This window comes from Tupaia chinensis, unplaced genomic scaffold, assembly GCF_000334495.1.
Source record: "Tupaia chinensis unplaced genomic scaffold, TupChi_1.0 Scaffold148904_1, whole genome shotgun sequence".
NCBI classification, from domain to species: Eukaryota; Metazoa; Chordata; class Mammalia; order Scandentia; family Tupaiidae; genus Tupaia; species Tupaia belangeri.
The window spans coordinates 1,149,028-1,167,138 of NW_006208752.1; the positions used below are offsets into that span (position 1 = coordinate 1,149,028).

General features: G+C 37.6%; 1 protein-coding gene across 5 annotated transcripts in view; it reads left to right on the forward strand.

The window, feature by feature from the left end:
• BBX (BBX high mobility group box domain containing) overlaps positions 1-13,018 on the forward strand; it is a 319,247-nt gene extending 306,229 nt beyond the window's left edge. For all 5 annotated transcript variants that reach the window (XM_014585118.2, XM_006170761.3, XM_006170762.3 and 2 more), the window contains 3 exons: positions 2,901-3,098; positions 5,235-5,421; positions 10,820-13,018. In XM_014585118.2, the coding sequence (XP_014440604.1) occupies positions 2,901-3,098; positions 5,235-5,421; positions 10,820-10,907 (473 nt within the window). In that variant the 3' untranslated portion in view covers positions 10,908-13,018. The remainder of the gene's footprint in view (positions 1-2,900; positions 3,099-5,234; positions 5,422-10,819) is intronic.
• Positions 13,019-18,111: the final 5,093 nt, after the last annotated feature.

Consider the following 18,111-nt stretch of genomic DNA (forward strand, 5'->3'; position numbering starts at 1 on the left):
GATTGGGTAAAAAAAAGTTTTTTTTTTTTTTTTTTTTTTTTTTTTTTTTTTTAGGGATTCATAGCTCCTTTAGAGCTCATCTAGTCCCACTTACATATTTTACATGAAGAACAGACCCTGTGGTTTCACAGTTAATAAATTAAAAAGTAAAATTTAGGCCTATTACGGTATTATTTCCATTACCCTATGGTTTCTATAGAATTCATGTCCTCTTTCCTAACTCATTTGGTTATTTCTGATATCCATGTCTTTTTTTTTTACCCTTTTGGTTCTTTCTATAAATAGTTCTGATGTAATACACCTTTCATCTTCAGAACACTACCTATATTTCCATAAGTTATGGATTTTTCTAGGAAGAGGAAGTATCAATAGAAACAGGAAGAGATTAGCACTCTTTGGAGTGTCCATCTGTAAAGTAGTGATGATATTAGTGAGGTGAACTCCCTCTGATCAGAAGGGACAACTGATGAATCGGAATACTACATTAGAAATGTTAAATACTGGGGCTGGCAGGTGGTGTGGTGGTTGAGGTGCTGGACTCCCATATGGCCAACCATGGATCAAGTCCTAAATCTGGCAAGCTTGCTTTCTCACTCTCCCTTTCTCTCCGTCTCTCTGGTCAAAATTGAACAATAATGATAATAGATAAAATTAAAAATAAATCTTTAAAAAAAGGTGTCCAATAGAGGTTATTGAATGTTCATTGTAAATTCAGATTTTTGGCTTCTACCATAGGAAGTTTTGACTTCTAAAACTAAAGCAGAGTCATAAAATGTCTTTGGAGTGTTGCAAACCAAATTTTCTTTTATTGTAATGGAAGCTTTTATTGATATTTAAACAAAAATCTTAAAATATATACCATCATTGGCCTAAGGCAGAATATCAAAGTATAAATATAAATCTTCTAAGACTAAGACACTGACATTGTCTAAAAGTAAGCTGTTGGTGAGATACATCTGTATGACCTGGGTGTAGATCTACACTGTGAAAGGAGCTTTCTCTCTTGATTTTTGATTACTTATTTGGAAAGGTGTTCAGAAACATTGCCAAACAGTTTTTTTCAGTAACTGTTATCTTAAGCTTGTCCCCACACAGCCATCTGTTATATAGTATTGAGGTAAGGTCAAGCCACAAACCATGGTGTGATTTCTGCTTTACATACTTTCTTTTGATGTAATTAAAAGTATTTCACACTTCTTTTAGAATGTGAAACCTATAAGGGATCTTTTTTTTTTCCAGACATCTTTCAAAGACAAGATACAGTAATTTCCAGGGCAAAAGATCTTATTAATTCATAGCCCTTCTTTCTTGCAGCTACACCTAAACCCATTAGAGAGCCAAGATAAAAATTTTTAAGTGAGGCTTATGCAAGTGTTTATACCAAGTACATTTTCACATCCTGAGTTATTACTGCTCTGTTTTTCCCCCTCTTATTTTAGATTATTTTTCTTCCTATGCCATATAAATATTACTTTATTGCTGGTGTTCCATCTTCAGATCAACCTTCTGATATGCACCTTCCACAGTCCTTCAGGTTTAGTTTGTTTGGAGTTTGTCAAGTCAGGCCTTGACTTTCTGACCCATACCTCTCTTCTTTGACAAAAAAAAAAAAAAAAAAAAAACTTCTGTACCTGTCCTAAAAGGTTAAATTTTTTAAAAAAAAAAAAAAAAAAAAAAAGGGAAGAAGAAGAAGTAGAAAAGTGCTTCTTTTCTTGATCCAAAAGTCTTCTTTAAAAAAAAAAAAGTGAATTATTTATTTAATAGTATTTATTCATTTATTTATTTTAATTTTGGCCAGAGAGAGGGAAAGTGAGAAATCCAGTCACCAGGTCCGGGACTCAAACTGTAGTTGGTCATGTGGGAGTGTCCAACACCTTAGCCATTACGCCACTTGCTGGTCCCCCAAAAATCTTCATTTAGGCCACTAGAGTTAAAAAGGAAAACATTTTCCAATCATGAAAGTTTATGCGTATGTGTGTATATATGTATATACACTTCTAAATGCTTACTAAACTCATATCTGCATGTTTTCTTTTAAATTAAGTGGGGGTGGGAGTGAACTTCTAAGGAAATGAGTATACAAGAAAAAAACATCAGCAGTACCAACCTGTTTAAACCAGGAAGAAAGTCTTTGGTAGCAATGACTTCCTTACTCTTGACAAAGTGGCTTAGGATGTAAGAATGTGCTGTTAAATGATTTACTGGTGCTACAATTAGGATACCGAAAACTAGCCTATCCATGAGCTTTGCTGACTTGGACTTCATTAAATGATCTCACTAAGCACATTCACTTTCTTCTAGAGTTCAGTGAGTAGGAGAAAGCTTCATTTGCATGCTGACTTCACCAGTGTTTGTCCTTACTGAGTGCTCAGTGCTCATTTAAAAGGTCAGGCTTCACTATTTGTTTTCTGGTCAGTCCAACCAGATGCTTGATAGCAAATGTTCCAACCGTAAATGTAAATTTAAGAAACACATATTTAGTCTCTGCTCTCAGAAGAGAAGAAATTTCTTTTATAAGCCTCTTCAGACCAGCTGACCTGAAGGATCTCAGATAGGGACCCTGATCATAACCAGAACCATATTATGGCCTGCTAGAGTACAATGCACTCAGATTTGCATGCATAATCTTCCCATGGACCTGCAAGATCCCGAAAACTTAGAAAATTTTTAAAGATTATGTGAAAGGATATCTCTGCACTTGATTTATCAAAGCAAATATAAATAAGCACTCGACAAATTACAGGCAGTATTTTATTTGTTTTATCCATCAATACTTTGAAAACTCTGAATGCAGGTTTTCTATTCAGATGGCTCAGACATTTTGAAACATACCGTTCCAAGAGCGATATCGGTGCATTGCATTTTTGTGTGTTAACTATATATGGTTTGTCTTATTTCAGCCATATTTTCAGAAGACAAAAACACCACAGAGCCTGCTTATAAGGTTAAAAATGTCCCATCCATTCCCAACACTCCAGAGCCAACAGCCATGCAAGAACCTTTGGTGGGCAGCCAAAAGAGAAAAGCAAGGAAAACCAAGATCACACACCTTGTCAGGACAGCAGATGGCCGGGTATCACCAGCAGGATGTACATTAGGTAAGAAAAGGGAGCTTTAGACAGAGATAACCAAAGCCAGCAGTTGACCATGTTAGCCTCATTGGCCAGTGAATGACTGTAAGCCAACAGTGGTTCCTTACTGAAAATTGGGCCTGTTCTGTAGCATTCTGCAGACTTCTAAAAGTGCATTTTTATTCCATGTTTTAAGAATTATAGCAAGTTTTCCAAGAGCATATTTGAATTCCTGGAAAGGAAAGGTAATTTTTAGGACTGTCAGCCTCTCCTTTTCTTTCTCAGCATGCACAAAAACAGTCTTGATTAAATAAATTCCAGAAAAGCCTAGGTTTTAAGGATACTGTATGAATCAGTGTTTCTCCATGGTCAGCAATTCAAGTCACTAAATACCAGATTATCAGATATTCAAGCCAGTGGATTAAGGATTCTCAAAAATGTATTGAGCATTTCCTATGAGGCAGAGTCAGGTCATTAAGGGAACCTCGAGTTCTGGGTTTTTTTAGTTCTTTTCTCTAATCCAATTAGCAGTGAATTTCCCTATTTTCATTTGTGGCCTGCCCTATGTTTGTTTTTCCTGGTGGCCTTCATGTTAGTAAACTAATTTGTAAGGCCTAAGGTAAAGGGTGAGGTCAATGAGTGATACTGAGTATCCCCCACCCTCCACCCAGAATCTTCGGGTACTATACCAAATAAGCATTACTAGTCTTAGCTGTTGCCTTTCTGCTTTTCAGACCTACAGCATTTCATTGTATCTGATTTAGATTGATTTAAGTGTTAATAGAGATGAATTGTTGGCTGAGTTAGAAGTAGAAAACAGTTAATGAATTTCGTGCACTTGTGTTTTGCACATATAGTTAACGATCATTAAGCATATTATAGACCCTGTATTGTACTGTGTCATGTAAGAGATGAAACTCAAAAGAGGTAGAATTTTGTATCTAAGTACATAGAACTAAGCAGAAACAGGGTAAGGACTAAAGCCTGTGTCCAACTCTGTAGTCCTGCAGAAACCTCCCTTGTTCCCATTTTTTTTTTTAATCTTTTAGAGATTTTTGCTATAGGGTGCATATACTCACCCAAGAGACAGAAAGAGAGAAAGTGAGAAATCATCCCCTTGGGGGGGGGATGGCCTTTCAGCAATCCCTTATCCTCCATTCTTTTGGGATTTGGGGCATGCCCTTGCTCTGGCCCAGCAAGAGTTTCAAGCCACCAGGTCCGGGATTCAAAGTGCATTTGGCCATGTGGGAGTCCAGCATCCCAATCACCATACCTAACCTGCTGACCCCTCTCAGAGCTTTGCTTTTCAGTCAGGGTTCTGCTCTGTGATTTGTTTTGTAGATTGTTAGATCATCGTGCCTTATGTCTTCATTCATCTTTCACTTGTAGGAAAAGTGAAAGCTCTTTAGAAAAGACTCCTTTTTGTGCAGAAGGGCATCATATATGACATTTATAGCTTTTATCAGTTGCTTTCTGTATTTAAAATGTTTTTAAAACCAAGATAAAAATTCTACCTCCTCCATAATGAACACATAATGAACAAAAGTATACTCATTTCCAGGTATATTTTCATAACATTTCATCCACCTCTTTATAAACACCAGACAACCCTTTGGTTGTTTTCCAGTGAGTCTTCAGAGCAAAATAACAATTTGGGATCTCACTCAGACAGATTACTCTGATGCTTGGGCACATTAAATGTTGGTATCACAGAGTACCAAATACTATGGTTGCCATAGTAGGGCCTGGTACTACTGAGAAATTTTTAGTCCATTGGTTTTTTAAGGGCTCTATCTAACAGCATCTGCATCTTTTCTGCAGAAATCTCTTGGGATTTATTTTGGTCAAGGCTCATTTTTGCTACTCACTCCAAGACTTCTCTATGCTGAGACCTGGGATTTAAAAAAAAAAGAAAAAAAAACCCAGCTTCTCCAGCTCAGCTTCAGGGCACCGCACTGTCCATAGTTGCAATTGAGCTTAATAAAAGAGCTTTGTTACTGTGGGAGAAGAGATCGTGTAAAAGCCTTAATATTTGATGGATGGCAGAAGTGAACAGTAAGAATGTTAGCGGTTTTCACATTGTCTGGCGCAGTACTTTTTCAGTGTCCTTTCTCCGGAGAGAACAGAGTGAGCTTCTCCTGATGGATCTCTCCTTTGTTATAGATGACAAACCAAAGGAGCAACTGCAGAGGAGTCTCCCTAGAGCAACCGAGACAGACTGCAATGACGAATGCTCACACAACACGGAGGTGGAGGAGACACGGAGCAGTACTCCAGAAATGCCTGCCGTGTCGGCGTTCTTCAGCCTCGCTGCGCTGGCTGAAGTGGCAGCCATGGAAAATGTGCACAGGTTAGTCATGGAACACAGATGTAGTAAACAACATGGAAACCATGTCAACCTTTCTGATGTGATTTGTGTCATTTTCCGCAACGCACTAGGTTTCAGACCTGGTTCAAGAACACTGTTGTTTGTGTGAAGTGTTACAAAAGTGTATTGTGCTAATTAGCCATGTGGGAAACTGTATGGGAATACACTAAGTGTTTTATTTTGAATATATCATCTCGTAGCTAAACTTTATTTCTGTACAGAGCCTGAGAGCAGGGGAGCAGATTATCAAACCATTATACGTGAGTTTTAGAGTCAGTTTTAATTTATCATGTGGGGAACACCCTCTCTGAGGATGGTGTTGATGGAGGCAATGGTACCAGCTATCAAAGGACAGTGTGGTTCAGGAGAAAGAGCATCCTGGCATCTGACTCAAGGCAGATAGAAACCTAGGTTTTTCTTCAGTTCTGTGATTTGCTACAAAGTAATTTATTTCTCTGGACTTTAGTTTTCTCATCTTATGTTGAGCATAATGATGTCCCCAAAGAATTATAATGTGGGAAGGATCAGAGGAGATCACAGATGTGAAAACCCTTTGAACTTAACAAAGCCCCACAGAAAATATATTAAGTTCTAAGTGTATAATTGGGTATTCTGCTACTTAATGGATCCTTTGGGAAGGCAAAAAAAAAATCCTTTAGTAAATTCAGGTGTTTCATATTTTTATTCAAAATGGATTATCCACAGATGAGTTATTTCCTTAGACTCAATCTTCAGTTCAAAAGACCTAGCACAACTTGTGTAGCCACCTGTAGGCTTCCATGTTTCTTTTTCACACCCTGTAAACCTAGAGGTCCTAATATGAGCTTTGTTGGCTTCTTGATCTTTACCTGTCATATTACAGTTCTAGTGCTTCCTCACAGATAGCCTCTAGATACTTCTAAGAAGTCAAATTTCTTTTGATGTGTACACAGCAAGTTCCTAATAGCAAGTGAATGCTGACAGACATTGTTACAATCCATATAGTCTCTAAGGGAGATAATGCACAGTCAGATCTCCATTCATGGAGTTCTACAGTCAAGAACAGAGCACAAGCCATACACATGCAAAGAGAATAAAAAATACCTGCCTGAATGAGACTCAGTGTCCCTGTAAATTGTGGAAATTAAAGTTAATAGAAGAATTCAGAAGGGGATCCAAATTTAGGGCTCAGAAAAGGCCACCACATCATCATACTTGCTGCTGCCTGCATTCTCTTCTTAACATGACTGTCATCACACTGTTGCCCTGTTCATTAACCTTCCATGACTCCCTGTTAGTCACAGGAGAAGGCCCTTGTAAACCTTCCCACTCTCATCTCTTCCTACCTGTCCACATTCCTGTCCTGCAGTCACATAGAGTCACTTGCTCCTTTCCAGATAAGGCAAGGCCTTGCCCTTGTGGTCCTCCTTGCCTGTGGACCACCGCCCTCTTCCAGCCCTTGTCCTTGACCCCCTTCTTTCAGTCCTCCTGATGCCCGGGGCTACAAGGTCCTGCAGCTGTACACCCTGCAACCATGTACCCTGCGTCCGTGTGCCCTGTGCAATGCCTCTGACCATTGTTGGCTTATAACTCTCTTTGTTGATGCTTCTGTCTCCCTCCAGTATATTTTGAAAACAAAGCACTGGTTTTATTGTTCATGTCTCCAGCTTGTGTAGACAATTTCCGTTACATCAGTGGATAAATGAACAAATAAATGGGCAAAAGAGTAAATGAAATAGATCTTGAAATGTGACTTCCTTGGTTAGGTAGCAAGCATAGAAAAAAATAATGTGAGAAAAGGTTCTTTTTCTTCACATACTGCTAGAATAATATTGATTACTAGTATTGTACCATCAACCTAATAAATGGTTACTATTCTTAATATCTAGAAAGACAGAACACCCTGGGGAATATTAGTTGTAACTTTATTCCTTATTTGTTAAAGCAGACCTACCAGCCAGCTCTCTGCCCATAGGCTTAATGTAATTGTACCTGGTTTGCACACCAATTAATTGTTACTTAGGCATCACCTAGGTTCATAATTTAAGAGGGTGGCCCATGGAGTTAGGGGCAGGAATATATTACCTGTACTCTTGCCATGAAAAATCTAGCATTAAGTCTAGAAACCCAACGTAAAAGGTAATTTTATAAAATGCTAAAAATATAGAGTGGAAACAATCCTTTCTTATGAGCCTGTTTATTTATTGGGAGTTTTTAAGGAGGAAAGCTCATTAAACTTAATCCTTAAATTAGTCCTCCTAGGTGAGTCATTTTAGTCCTCTTTTAATGATGGTTTAGACAGTTAATTAACTTGCCAAGTGTACACAGCTAACCCACTCCTGAGTCAAGATTTCATCTGAAGTCTTTGGACATCAGTTTTGCTCTTTGCTCTAGCTTGCTGCCTAAGAAGGTATTGATTATGTTACAGAAAGGCATGAAGAATCTCACCTGACCCTTAACACTAGGTATTAGACCATCAATTCACTCCCATTGTGTTCCTTCTGTTACCATTAAGTTGGGCTTTCACCCCAATTGCTCTTTCTCCTTCTTGCTTTCATTTTTTACATTGTACTTTTCATCTTCACTTTTTTTTTCTTTTACCAATATTTATTAGAATTATTTTGGGTCTTATCAGACATTCAATCTTTTCATATTTTTAATTGCCAAGAGTGTATGTGTGCTTCTAGAAAGAGAGAGAAAGCATACCTGCCCCACCACCACCAGGTCCTTTTTCATGCATACACCTGGCATGTTTTTCAAGGCACCGGAGCCAGGATTTGAACTACAGTATGCCATGTAGTACTCAATTTCCTCTGCACAGCATTTAATCACTGTGCTATAGGGCTAGCCCTGATAATCTTAGAGATTTTTTTTAATGGTATTTTAACTTATATTTTTTTAACAAAGGGCTCCACATAGAAACACTGGGGCTGATGGCATCCATATATAAATAAACAAAATTCCAGACGTGTTTTTTTGGTTGGTTGGTTCGTTTTTGCCATAGGGCACTTACACTCACCAGAGTGACAGAAAGATGGTCATGCCACATTCCCTTCTCCTCTATTTTCCTCTTAAGATTTTGGGCACGTAAGCACATGCACCCACTATGATTTTTCAGGCCTCCAGGTTTGGGACTCAACTGTGGTTGGCCATGTGGAAGCCAGTGCCTTAACCACCATACCACCTGCTGATCCCCTATTTTATTTTAACACATTTTGTTTTTCTAAAATCTTAAATATCTTGGGCTATTAAGTGGCCATTGGATTCTGAAACCCCTAAATGTTAGAATTTGTCTACATTATTTTTCTTTTTTGTGCAACAAAAGAAACTTGTGTATAATTATATAGCAGATATTATTTGAATCTTAAAAAACAGCTCTTTTTGTTATATGTGATCTGAGGAAGATACTACATTAAAAGGTTAAACCATGAAAACATTGCTGCTTCTTCACATATTTTTAGTGCAGTGTTATGTACTACAGACCACTTGAGGGATCAGAGCAGATTGTGCATCACCTAAACTTTGTAGGCCTGTGGACTAATGTCAAGAAGGTGGCTAAGCCTATCTTTTTAGAATGAGAAGTTCTATAAGATTAATGAAGAATTTTGAATAGTTTTTTCTTAACTATGAAGTAAATCCTAATTTTTACTATCAATTACACAAAGCAGAATGAAAAATAGACTATGTTTGACTTAACCTAGTTCCAATCCAAAATAAAGGAAATTTCCATGAAATTGTTAACCCTGCAAGGAAGTCCCCCTGCCCCATGTATGTTGACCTTTGGCCCAAGTAGGTTGGATTTTCTTACAATCTAAAATCCAGAGTCAGTTCTTTCTTCCTATGTACTCTCTTTCTGTATACCTATGAGACTTTTCTTTAGTTAGGAGGGTTTTTTGGTTTTCTTCTTTCCTTTTTAAGAGTTTTTGTTGTGTGTTGTTTTGTTTTTTAAGTGTGTTTGTTTTTTAAGAGTGAAAGAATTAGACAGGACCACAGTAGGATCTTCTACTGTAATCCACCCTCAGCCTCAGTCAGCCCTGGATCATGGGCACATGCATGCTTGGTATACTCAGGAGGTCTCTGGACATGAACCAGAACCTTCCCAAGTGGATTAATCTCGCAGAGCATTATATTTTATTGCTGTGCCACCATTCAGCCCCCATTTTGTTGATCCTTAATCATCATTTATTTTGTTGTTGTTGTTTTGTTTTGTTTGTTTTTGTTTTCTGTTTTGAGAGATTTCTTTGCTATAGAGCAGGTGTGCCTGTTGGAGAGAGACAGAGACAGAAAGTGAGACATCACTCTCCTGGATGATGGCCACACCACAATCCCTTCTCCTCCATTCTCCTCTTGGGATTTTGGGCACACACTCACACCCCTGGTGTGAGTTTCAAGCCACCAGGTCCAGGACCCAAACCACAGTTGACAATATGGGAGTCTGGCACCTTAACCACTATGCCGCCTGCTGGCCCCCTTTGTTTGTTTCCTTTTTTGTTTTGTTAGGAGTCACCTGCTGTATCCCTTTCTCTTCAGGAGTTATTGCTTTCATTGGCCTTACATTTTTAATAGAGTGTATCTTACATACCTTACGAAATGAGCCTGGAGGTTACCAATTACTATAGAAGGATTTTTTCCCTTTTGGCAAGTCAAGGAAAGAAATGTGTTTTTTGTTTTTTTGTTTTTTTGTTTTTTTGTTTTCATATCAGTGGATCAAGAGGAAAGGTGTTATTCCAGAACCTTGAGTGGAACTTTTCCACTTTTGTAGGGAGCAGCCCAATCTGAAAAAGCATGGTGACCTTCAGACACATGCAAAAACGCTACTCTATGAGCTTTATTTGCATAGCAATGAAAACATTAACATACTAATATGCTAGCTACTGATACTGCAAAGCAGTATCTGTCTGAGGAAGCCACATGTGTTATTTAGATTTTGTTTTAAAAAATCAGAAGAAACTAAATGATGATAGTCTTTTTTTATATTATCAGGCGATTAGCATTTGAAAACAACTGGCTTTGTATTTTATTTATTTTATTTTTATTTTATAAAATAATAAATCTGAGGCTCATTTGAGGTTGTGGCTTTGTTTTTTATCAGAGAAGTTGGTTTGTAAGGAGTTGTCCTTAATGTTTATTCTTCAGGTTTCATCTCTACAAGATAGAAGTGGTTGATTATTTGAGGCCAGAAAGTGTGTATGGGTTGTATGAGGGGAAGTGAGATAGGAACTAGGAAAGGAGGAAGAAAAAGAACTTTAAGGACAGAACAATTTTAATTAAATGATGTAAATAGTCATCAGTAGCTATTAAATAAGATATTAGAAAGCTTTCATTTGTTATTCATCATCCTCTGCTATGGCTAATAACACACCCTAAATAAGTGATTATTTCTTTTCTTCTTGTTTTGTAGAGGTCAGAGGTCAACTCCACTCGCCCATGATGGACAGCCAAAAGAAATGCCACAGGCTCCTGTACTTATTTCCTGTGCTGACCAGTGAAGCGCCCTTTAATTGTAAAACATTGTGCTTTACCTACTACCCTAGCCTTGTCTTTACCAAGGGATGCTAGTGAGTCCATGCGGTGAAAAAATATAGACTGCAAACAAGTGCTTGTTGCCCTACACGGCCCAGATTCACTTGAAGCAGAAGTTAGCATCCTGGGCCAGTTTGTTCTTTCAGCACCCAGTCTTTGAGGGCGATGTTGTCTGTCTGATACTAAGCAGAAACAGAATGATCCTAGAGCTTTGCTTTCTGTTGAAGGCTTTTGATGGTAATAGGTGGTAACTTGGTAAAAGGCTGCCTTTACTATAGCTCATCCAGCATCTCTTTTACCAACCAGAGAGTGTGAAACTAGTTTCATATATTACCTAGTTATTCTTTCAAAACAAAACAAAAAACAAACAAAAAAAACAAACAAAAAACTGACGCACTGCACTAGTTATTATTAGATATTCTTAGTCTTTTTTGTACATGGAGATTTAAGTTCTAAGATGGTTTATATAATAGGTTATACCTACATTTATATTGTAGAATAAATATTAAGAAGCCTGTTCCAGAGACTCCCAAGCAGCACGAGCAGGCAGATGTACCATTGTTAGCGGTGTATGCTCGGCCTCGTGGTCCATATATTCTGCACTTTTATATTTGCCACCAGAGTGTAGTTTGTTGGCAAAAAAGAGAGAGAAAGAGAAAAAAAAATTAACAGTTCTTACAACCTGAATTGTTTTCTTAGCCTTGAGTGACCAAGAATTTGCTTGGGGCAAATTGTGGCAAATATTTTCCCAGCCAGGGAAAGAAGATTACTGATGTTTTCATGCCTTGAGGATTCTTTTATTTTTACACAGGGGTCTAAGTGACCAATGGATCGTTCATACGAACAGACAAAAAAAGACAAAAATATTATTCAAAAGTGACCTTAGTATTACTTCACTATTCTAACACATTGAAGACACTCACTTCACGTGGACTTGGAGCTACAGACCTTTTACATCCATCCCAGACAGACCGGACGGGTTGCGATTGCTATGCACAGCCTAATTGGCACTGCAGGTTTTTAGAGCCATTTTGAGTTTGTGTTGTGAAGGAGGTATTTAGTAGATGATGAGGGAGGTATGCCTGACCAGAGTGGGACTCTTAGTCATAGATCTACCTGCAAGTTTTTGTTTCCTTTTCGTGTTTTGTTGCTTTTGAACATAAAACCAACCATACATATGCCAGTGCCAAGTGGATTAACTGGCTTAGAACATTCAACATATTGACTTAGCCACCTGATGTTCACAGTGTCTTGTTTCCTAGCAACAGATGCAAAGTGATAAATCAAAATTAGTCTGAGGCTACAGATTTTACAGGGTATTTGTTCCATAGCACAAAGTATTTCCCCACTCTTGCATCACAGCACAAACTACCAAATTTTAATTTTTGGATTCCAGCAATAATTTTTAATGGTTTTCAAACTGGCTGATTTTGATAGTGCTAGTTCGAGTTTGAAGCTTTTGAATTAGATCTCTAAATGGTGACAGTTTACATGGTTTTATCTAGCTTTCTTATTTATACTTGACTGAATTGTAATGATGATTTTTTTTCTAATTGTAATTTGACCTAATAGCCATACAAAAATGACTCTATTAATACTGACTAGATTTAGTTTCTGATGGTTGTAGATATTACTTCAGTTTCGGTGCTGGAAAATATGTACAACATACTAACAGGATTTTAAAAAAAAACTGCTGAGGTTTTTCTTTTTTTTTTTTTCCCCAAAGTAGGTAAAGAGAACAATAGAGCTTTAGAATGGTGTCCTCAAAAATGCATATTCATTGTGGGGAGGGAGGAAAGAAGGAATTGGTGAAAGGTTAATTAGAAGTTACAGCTTAACCCCATTCACCTAGAAATAAATCAAGTGAGCAGCCCCCAGATTTTAGTAATATTTAGTAATATTTTTACTATGATACTGTTTTATTAATATTTTCTAAATTTCAAAACAAAAAAGTGAATGTTTGAAAATTGCTGGGTCCTGATGTTGGTGGCTGTTGGAGTTTTGGACCACTAACTAGAGGCGATTTAAGAATTATGATTAGCTAAAATCCAAAAAAAAAAAAAAAATGAAAAACCAACAACAATTGTATGGTGCAGAACATGCACCTTGACAATGGTACTAACTTGTTATTCTATAGAACATGTTAGAATAGGTCTATTTTTGCCAGAGCACCCTCCTTCAGTCCTCCAATCACATTTCACTAGAGTTCCTTAAGAGATTGCTGTATATTCATGGGACCTTTTTTAAAAAAGAAGCAAAACAAAAGATTACTTTTTTCTATGTGATTAATATCTTACTTGATCTGCTTTTCCTAAACCTCAGTGGCTTTTCCCTTAGGGAAGGGTGGGGGGGGGGGAGGGCAACCTACTGGATATGACTGTTTTCAGATACTTTAAAACAAACCTTTTTGTAGAAATGCTTAATTTTTAAGCGGTTAGGCACTGAGAGTAGCAGAAATCCTGCAAAGCTTTATAGTTCTTTAGATACTCGCCTTGTCGTTCCTCTGAGTGAAGTCTTGATTTCAATAATCGTGTTTCTCATGCCCTGAATCTGTTGGGAGGGGTGTTGGTATTTTCAGGTAACAACATTGTCAGCACAAATATTTCATACCAATATGTAGTGCTCTCCCCCAAGTTATCATTTTTTATTTCATTTTCCTCATTCCTTCTTATTTTGGAAAATCATATTGCTATGGTGTGTCCTTTAATCTGCCAGCAAACACCATCTACACTAACATTTGTCCCACAGCATCTTCAAGAGAAAAAGTTGTTGCACCTTATGTATATCTCAAGCAAACCAAAATATACTCGCCTGCTTTGTTTTTTTCCTAAATTGTTGTATCATATCTTTCTGAGACCATTCTGAACTTAGTTGAAGTGATCAATATTTATGCTTTTAACCTTAACTTCTGGATTCAAACCTGTATATAAATCTCTTGAAAAAAATTGTCCTAGCCCTTCTCTGCGATGCTGGAAGTGGAAGATTTCGTCTCAGATGGAGACGTAGTACTGTTCCAGTTTTCTTTAGCCTTTTATTTATTTAGTTATTCTGAGTATTTCCTATGTAATTTTGAAGTGTGTAGAGTATATTATAGTGACTGAAGCTGCAGCTCAAAGAAGCTGAGTGAAAGAAAAATTACTGTAAGACATCCTTTTAAGTTTTTATTTGTTTGGGTACTGTATATGAGATCGGGAAAAAGAAAAGTGTGTCCCACAGCCACATTGGAAATACAGGTCCTTGTCCTCAAATTAGGGTAGCTTCCAGATTTTAGATCAAAGCTGTTAATGTTAATTCATTAAAACCCTTTTAAACACATAAATCCCACTGTTGTAATTCTGACAGCCTCTTTCCCACAAATGTCAAAAGTATATATATTTATTTAATTCTGTCAGATGAGCTTTCTACCAATGCCATGTCCCAAAGCCATGCTGAAATAATTCCCTTGTTATCATTATTATTCTAGTTCTGGCCTCTAAAATTGTTAGAGAAAAAAATTGTGATGGAACACTATGAACAAAGACGAGCATCTGAACTGGTCTGGCTATTTAGAATCCAGCGTGTTCAATCCGTGTCATCATCTTAGTATGTCAGATGCTACTCTTAAAATGTTGTTTGCACTCTGCAGTCTTTGGCTCAATGTAAGGAAATGTTTGCACCTCTGTAAAATTTCAAGCAAATTACAAATTGCTATAGAACAGGAGTAAGCTGAAAACTGAATGATATGTTTTGCTTATGGGATAGGGTGGGTTGGGGTGGGAGATTCCAAATAGCTCTCTTCCAAGTTTGGCATCTGGCATCAATGTGAAGCAGTGGGACCATGCTGCCTGCTAAACTACTGTATGAATCCCAAGTGTTCTGAAGACCAGCAGCTGGAGGCTGGAGGACAGCATCCTTACAGCAGAGGAGAAGCACCACCGCCGCATTGGGGGAAAGAAAGGAAATCAGGGGAGACCTGGGGCCATCGTTTGTACAGGGAGTGTGGGAGTGTACGTGATGCTGTTGAGATTCATCTTTGATTGCACTGCTCCACAAAGCCCTCATGTAAGGCCAATCCTAATGGGCTACCTCGGCTTTAAAAGTTCATTTCAGTAAGTCCTGTTTCTAAAGTTCGTCTTGTTTCGTTTCTACCTTCAGTGCCACTGTATTCCACTGCAGTGTTTTGACTTCACAAACCGCCTTCTCCAGAGAGAACAATACTGTATTGCTGAAAATGGGTAGTAAAAGCAAATGCTCTTATTACGTTTGACCTATAAGTATTCAGAGTGACTGCTAGGTGGAATTGAAAACAGCTTTCTCCACAGAGCTTGTTTGGTATAAAAAAGTATACTGATTGTTAATTAGATGTAGCTTTTATTTATACAGGCATTCCCAAAGAACTAGATTTGGATTTTGGTAATTTTTTTGAGTTTTAGGATTTTTTTTAATGATCTTTTTAGATTGACTAACTGAGTACTCATAGAAAAAGAAGCAGTTACTCAGTTCATCTCACTAGCTGTGTCTGGTGGAGTATTCTGGATTTGATGGACTGCTTTGCTCTAACTTGGAAGTGATAGCTCAGTTTATTATACTCCATATTGAATGACTTTGTTCTTTTCACTAGGGACATTATCTTCCTTACCTCTCAGAACAAAGAAGCAACAGAGTGAATAACAAGACAAATGTATTTGACTCCCTCATACAGCTCCATCTGTCTGTGTTCCCCTTTCCTTCAAATATATAAGTATTCATGCTAAAGAAAGCAAGAAAGGTTTCCTCTCCTGGCCAAATTTCATCTGTGGTAGTTTGATTTATACTAATACGTTTAGAGAGGAAACCTCATAGTTACAAGTCCTATGGCCACCATTTTCCTTCTGCACTAGGTGGCCAACACTGACCATGCCCTCCAATTGATTTTGATGCACAGAACTAGCGATCGTGAATATCACTACTCCTTCCAAAGATTGCCTGTTAACTTGGGCCGTAACTGGTTACCGAGTAACAGGGATCAATTCAATCCTCCAAACCCTTCCAGTGGCAGCAAATCTTACCTCACAAGCTCTAACCTAAATCACAGAGACTCGCTTGTTCATGAGCTAACACTGATTTTGCTTTGCAGCCCACCAGAGGGCAAGCTCACGTCCCCGACACCTCACATTAGTGCCTCAGCTCTAGGAGTGGCAGAACTGGGGGAAGGCAAGGTTTGGGATCTGGAGCTCAGCAACTTGCTCAGCAACATTTTTTTTTTTTTAATTTCATTTCATTATAACTAAATAAGTCTCTTGCTCTCAGGAATTTGTCAGAAAACAAATACAACCACCTGAGATTCCACATACCAGATTATGAACTTTTCTCATAGGTTTGAATTGCTTACTTACATGTCATAAATTAACCATAGCTTCATTTGACCACCAGGTCTGAAATCTGTTGACACTTTCAGCATGACCGAATCGCTCATTTTTTTTTGTTGTTTTTGCTTTCAGAAATTGGCTTGGTTCTCTTTAGAGTTGGTGTAAACATGCCATGTAATAAATGATTTCCACTTAATGGTACAACAGAATTATTGCTTTCTTAGATGTATGTGTAGTAAAAGTCAATATACACATTTATATCATTTCTTTCTTCAAAATCTTATACCTAATTTGATATTTCTAAAAATTGCACATGTAAGTCATGTGTATAACATGCTAAAGTACTTTAACTGTGATCTTAAAACTGAATAAAAATATTTAATAAAAATTTGAAATATTTTAAAGATATTATTCAAATATATTTCTTTATGTTCACACTACCAGCCTAGAGTATGTGCCTTCAATGTACAACATCCACTAAAAACAGTAGGAAAAAATACTTCAATAAAAGTAAGATATTTCACCTAAAGTAAGATATTTCACCTATCTTAGAACATTGAATGATGGTCTCCCCCTAAACTGTGTTTGTCTGAGATTCACCATTTTCTGAGCAGTTTGGGTTGCTTTTTCCAAACATGTAGAGTGGAGATCAGCCCAACAGAAGAAAGAAGACACGCATCAGTCTGCCATTTGGGACAAGGGCTTTGGGGCTCCTCCCTGGAAAAAATGTTACTGAAACACACCATCTTTCCATGAACTCTATAGCAAAACTATGGAAGTGATATTATTAAGACTCAAAGCTGAGACCAGCAGTTAGCGTAATGGCTATGTCACTGGACTCCTGGACCCGGTGGCTTAAACTCACGCCAGGCACGTGCACATGCGTGCCCAGGATCCCGAGAGGAGAAGGGATTGTGGCATGGCCATCCCCCTGGGGGGTAATTTCTCACTTTCTGTCTCTCTGTCTCTCTCTGTCTGTCTGGCGAGCACACGCACCCTATAGCAAAAACTTCTCCAAATAAAAGAAAAAAAAAAACCTAAAAGCTGAAGTATAAACTCAAACCTTAGATTTCTGAATAAAATATTTCTGATCCTTAGTTTTTATTTTTTAATCTTGAAAACTACACAGAGAGAGAGAGAGAAAAATTATCATCAAATGGGTTTTGCATTAGAAAGACTTCAAGTTCAGGCACCACCCGTTTACCATTAGGTTTTTTAACCTCTTTGTGATCACCCTTATCTAAATGATGGTGATGATGAGACCTCCTCATCATTGCTGTAGAGATGGAAAGTATATTTTGGCATGTCTTACAGTGTAAATAGTAAGTGTTGATGATAGTATTTTTGCTCCAGTTCTAAGGTTAGCATGTTGCTATGTAAGTACATTAAAAAAGATGCTTCAAAATAAACGTGTGAGGGTTTGATGCGTCAGAGGCTTATTGTTTCAGGAAATGTGATGGTATAAGAAAGTCTAGATAGGTAAATTCACGTTAGTAAGCTCATCCTTTTATGTAAGTAGCATTACATATGATTTTTAAAATAAAATTAGCCTACCTAATGAATTAAACAAGATACTTCAGAACACTTTGCATTCCTGAGAATAAAATGTGTGTGGGGTTGGGGTGGGGTGATAGAGGAAGACCTGCATTTCAAAGATAAGTTCAGTTAACAAAGTGACTGTATACATATATGTGATTTTATGGTCCTACATGCATTATACAGTTATATCTGTCCTTTTGAATAGAACATATTTTGCAAGGAAAACTGAAGTGTTTGGGTTGCTTTTTCCAAACATGTAGAGTGGAGATCAGCCCAACAGAAGAAAGAAGACACGCATCAGTCT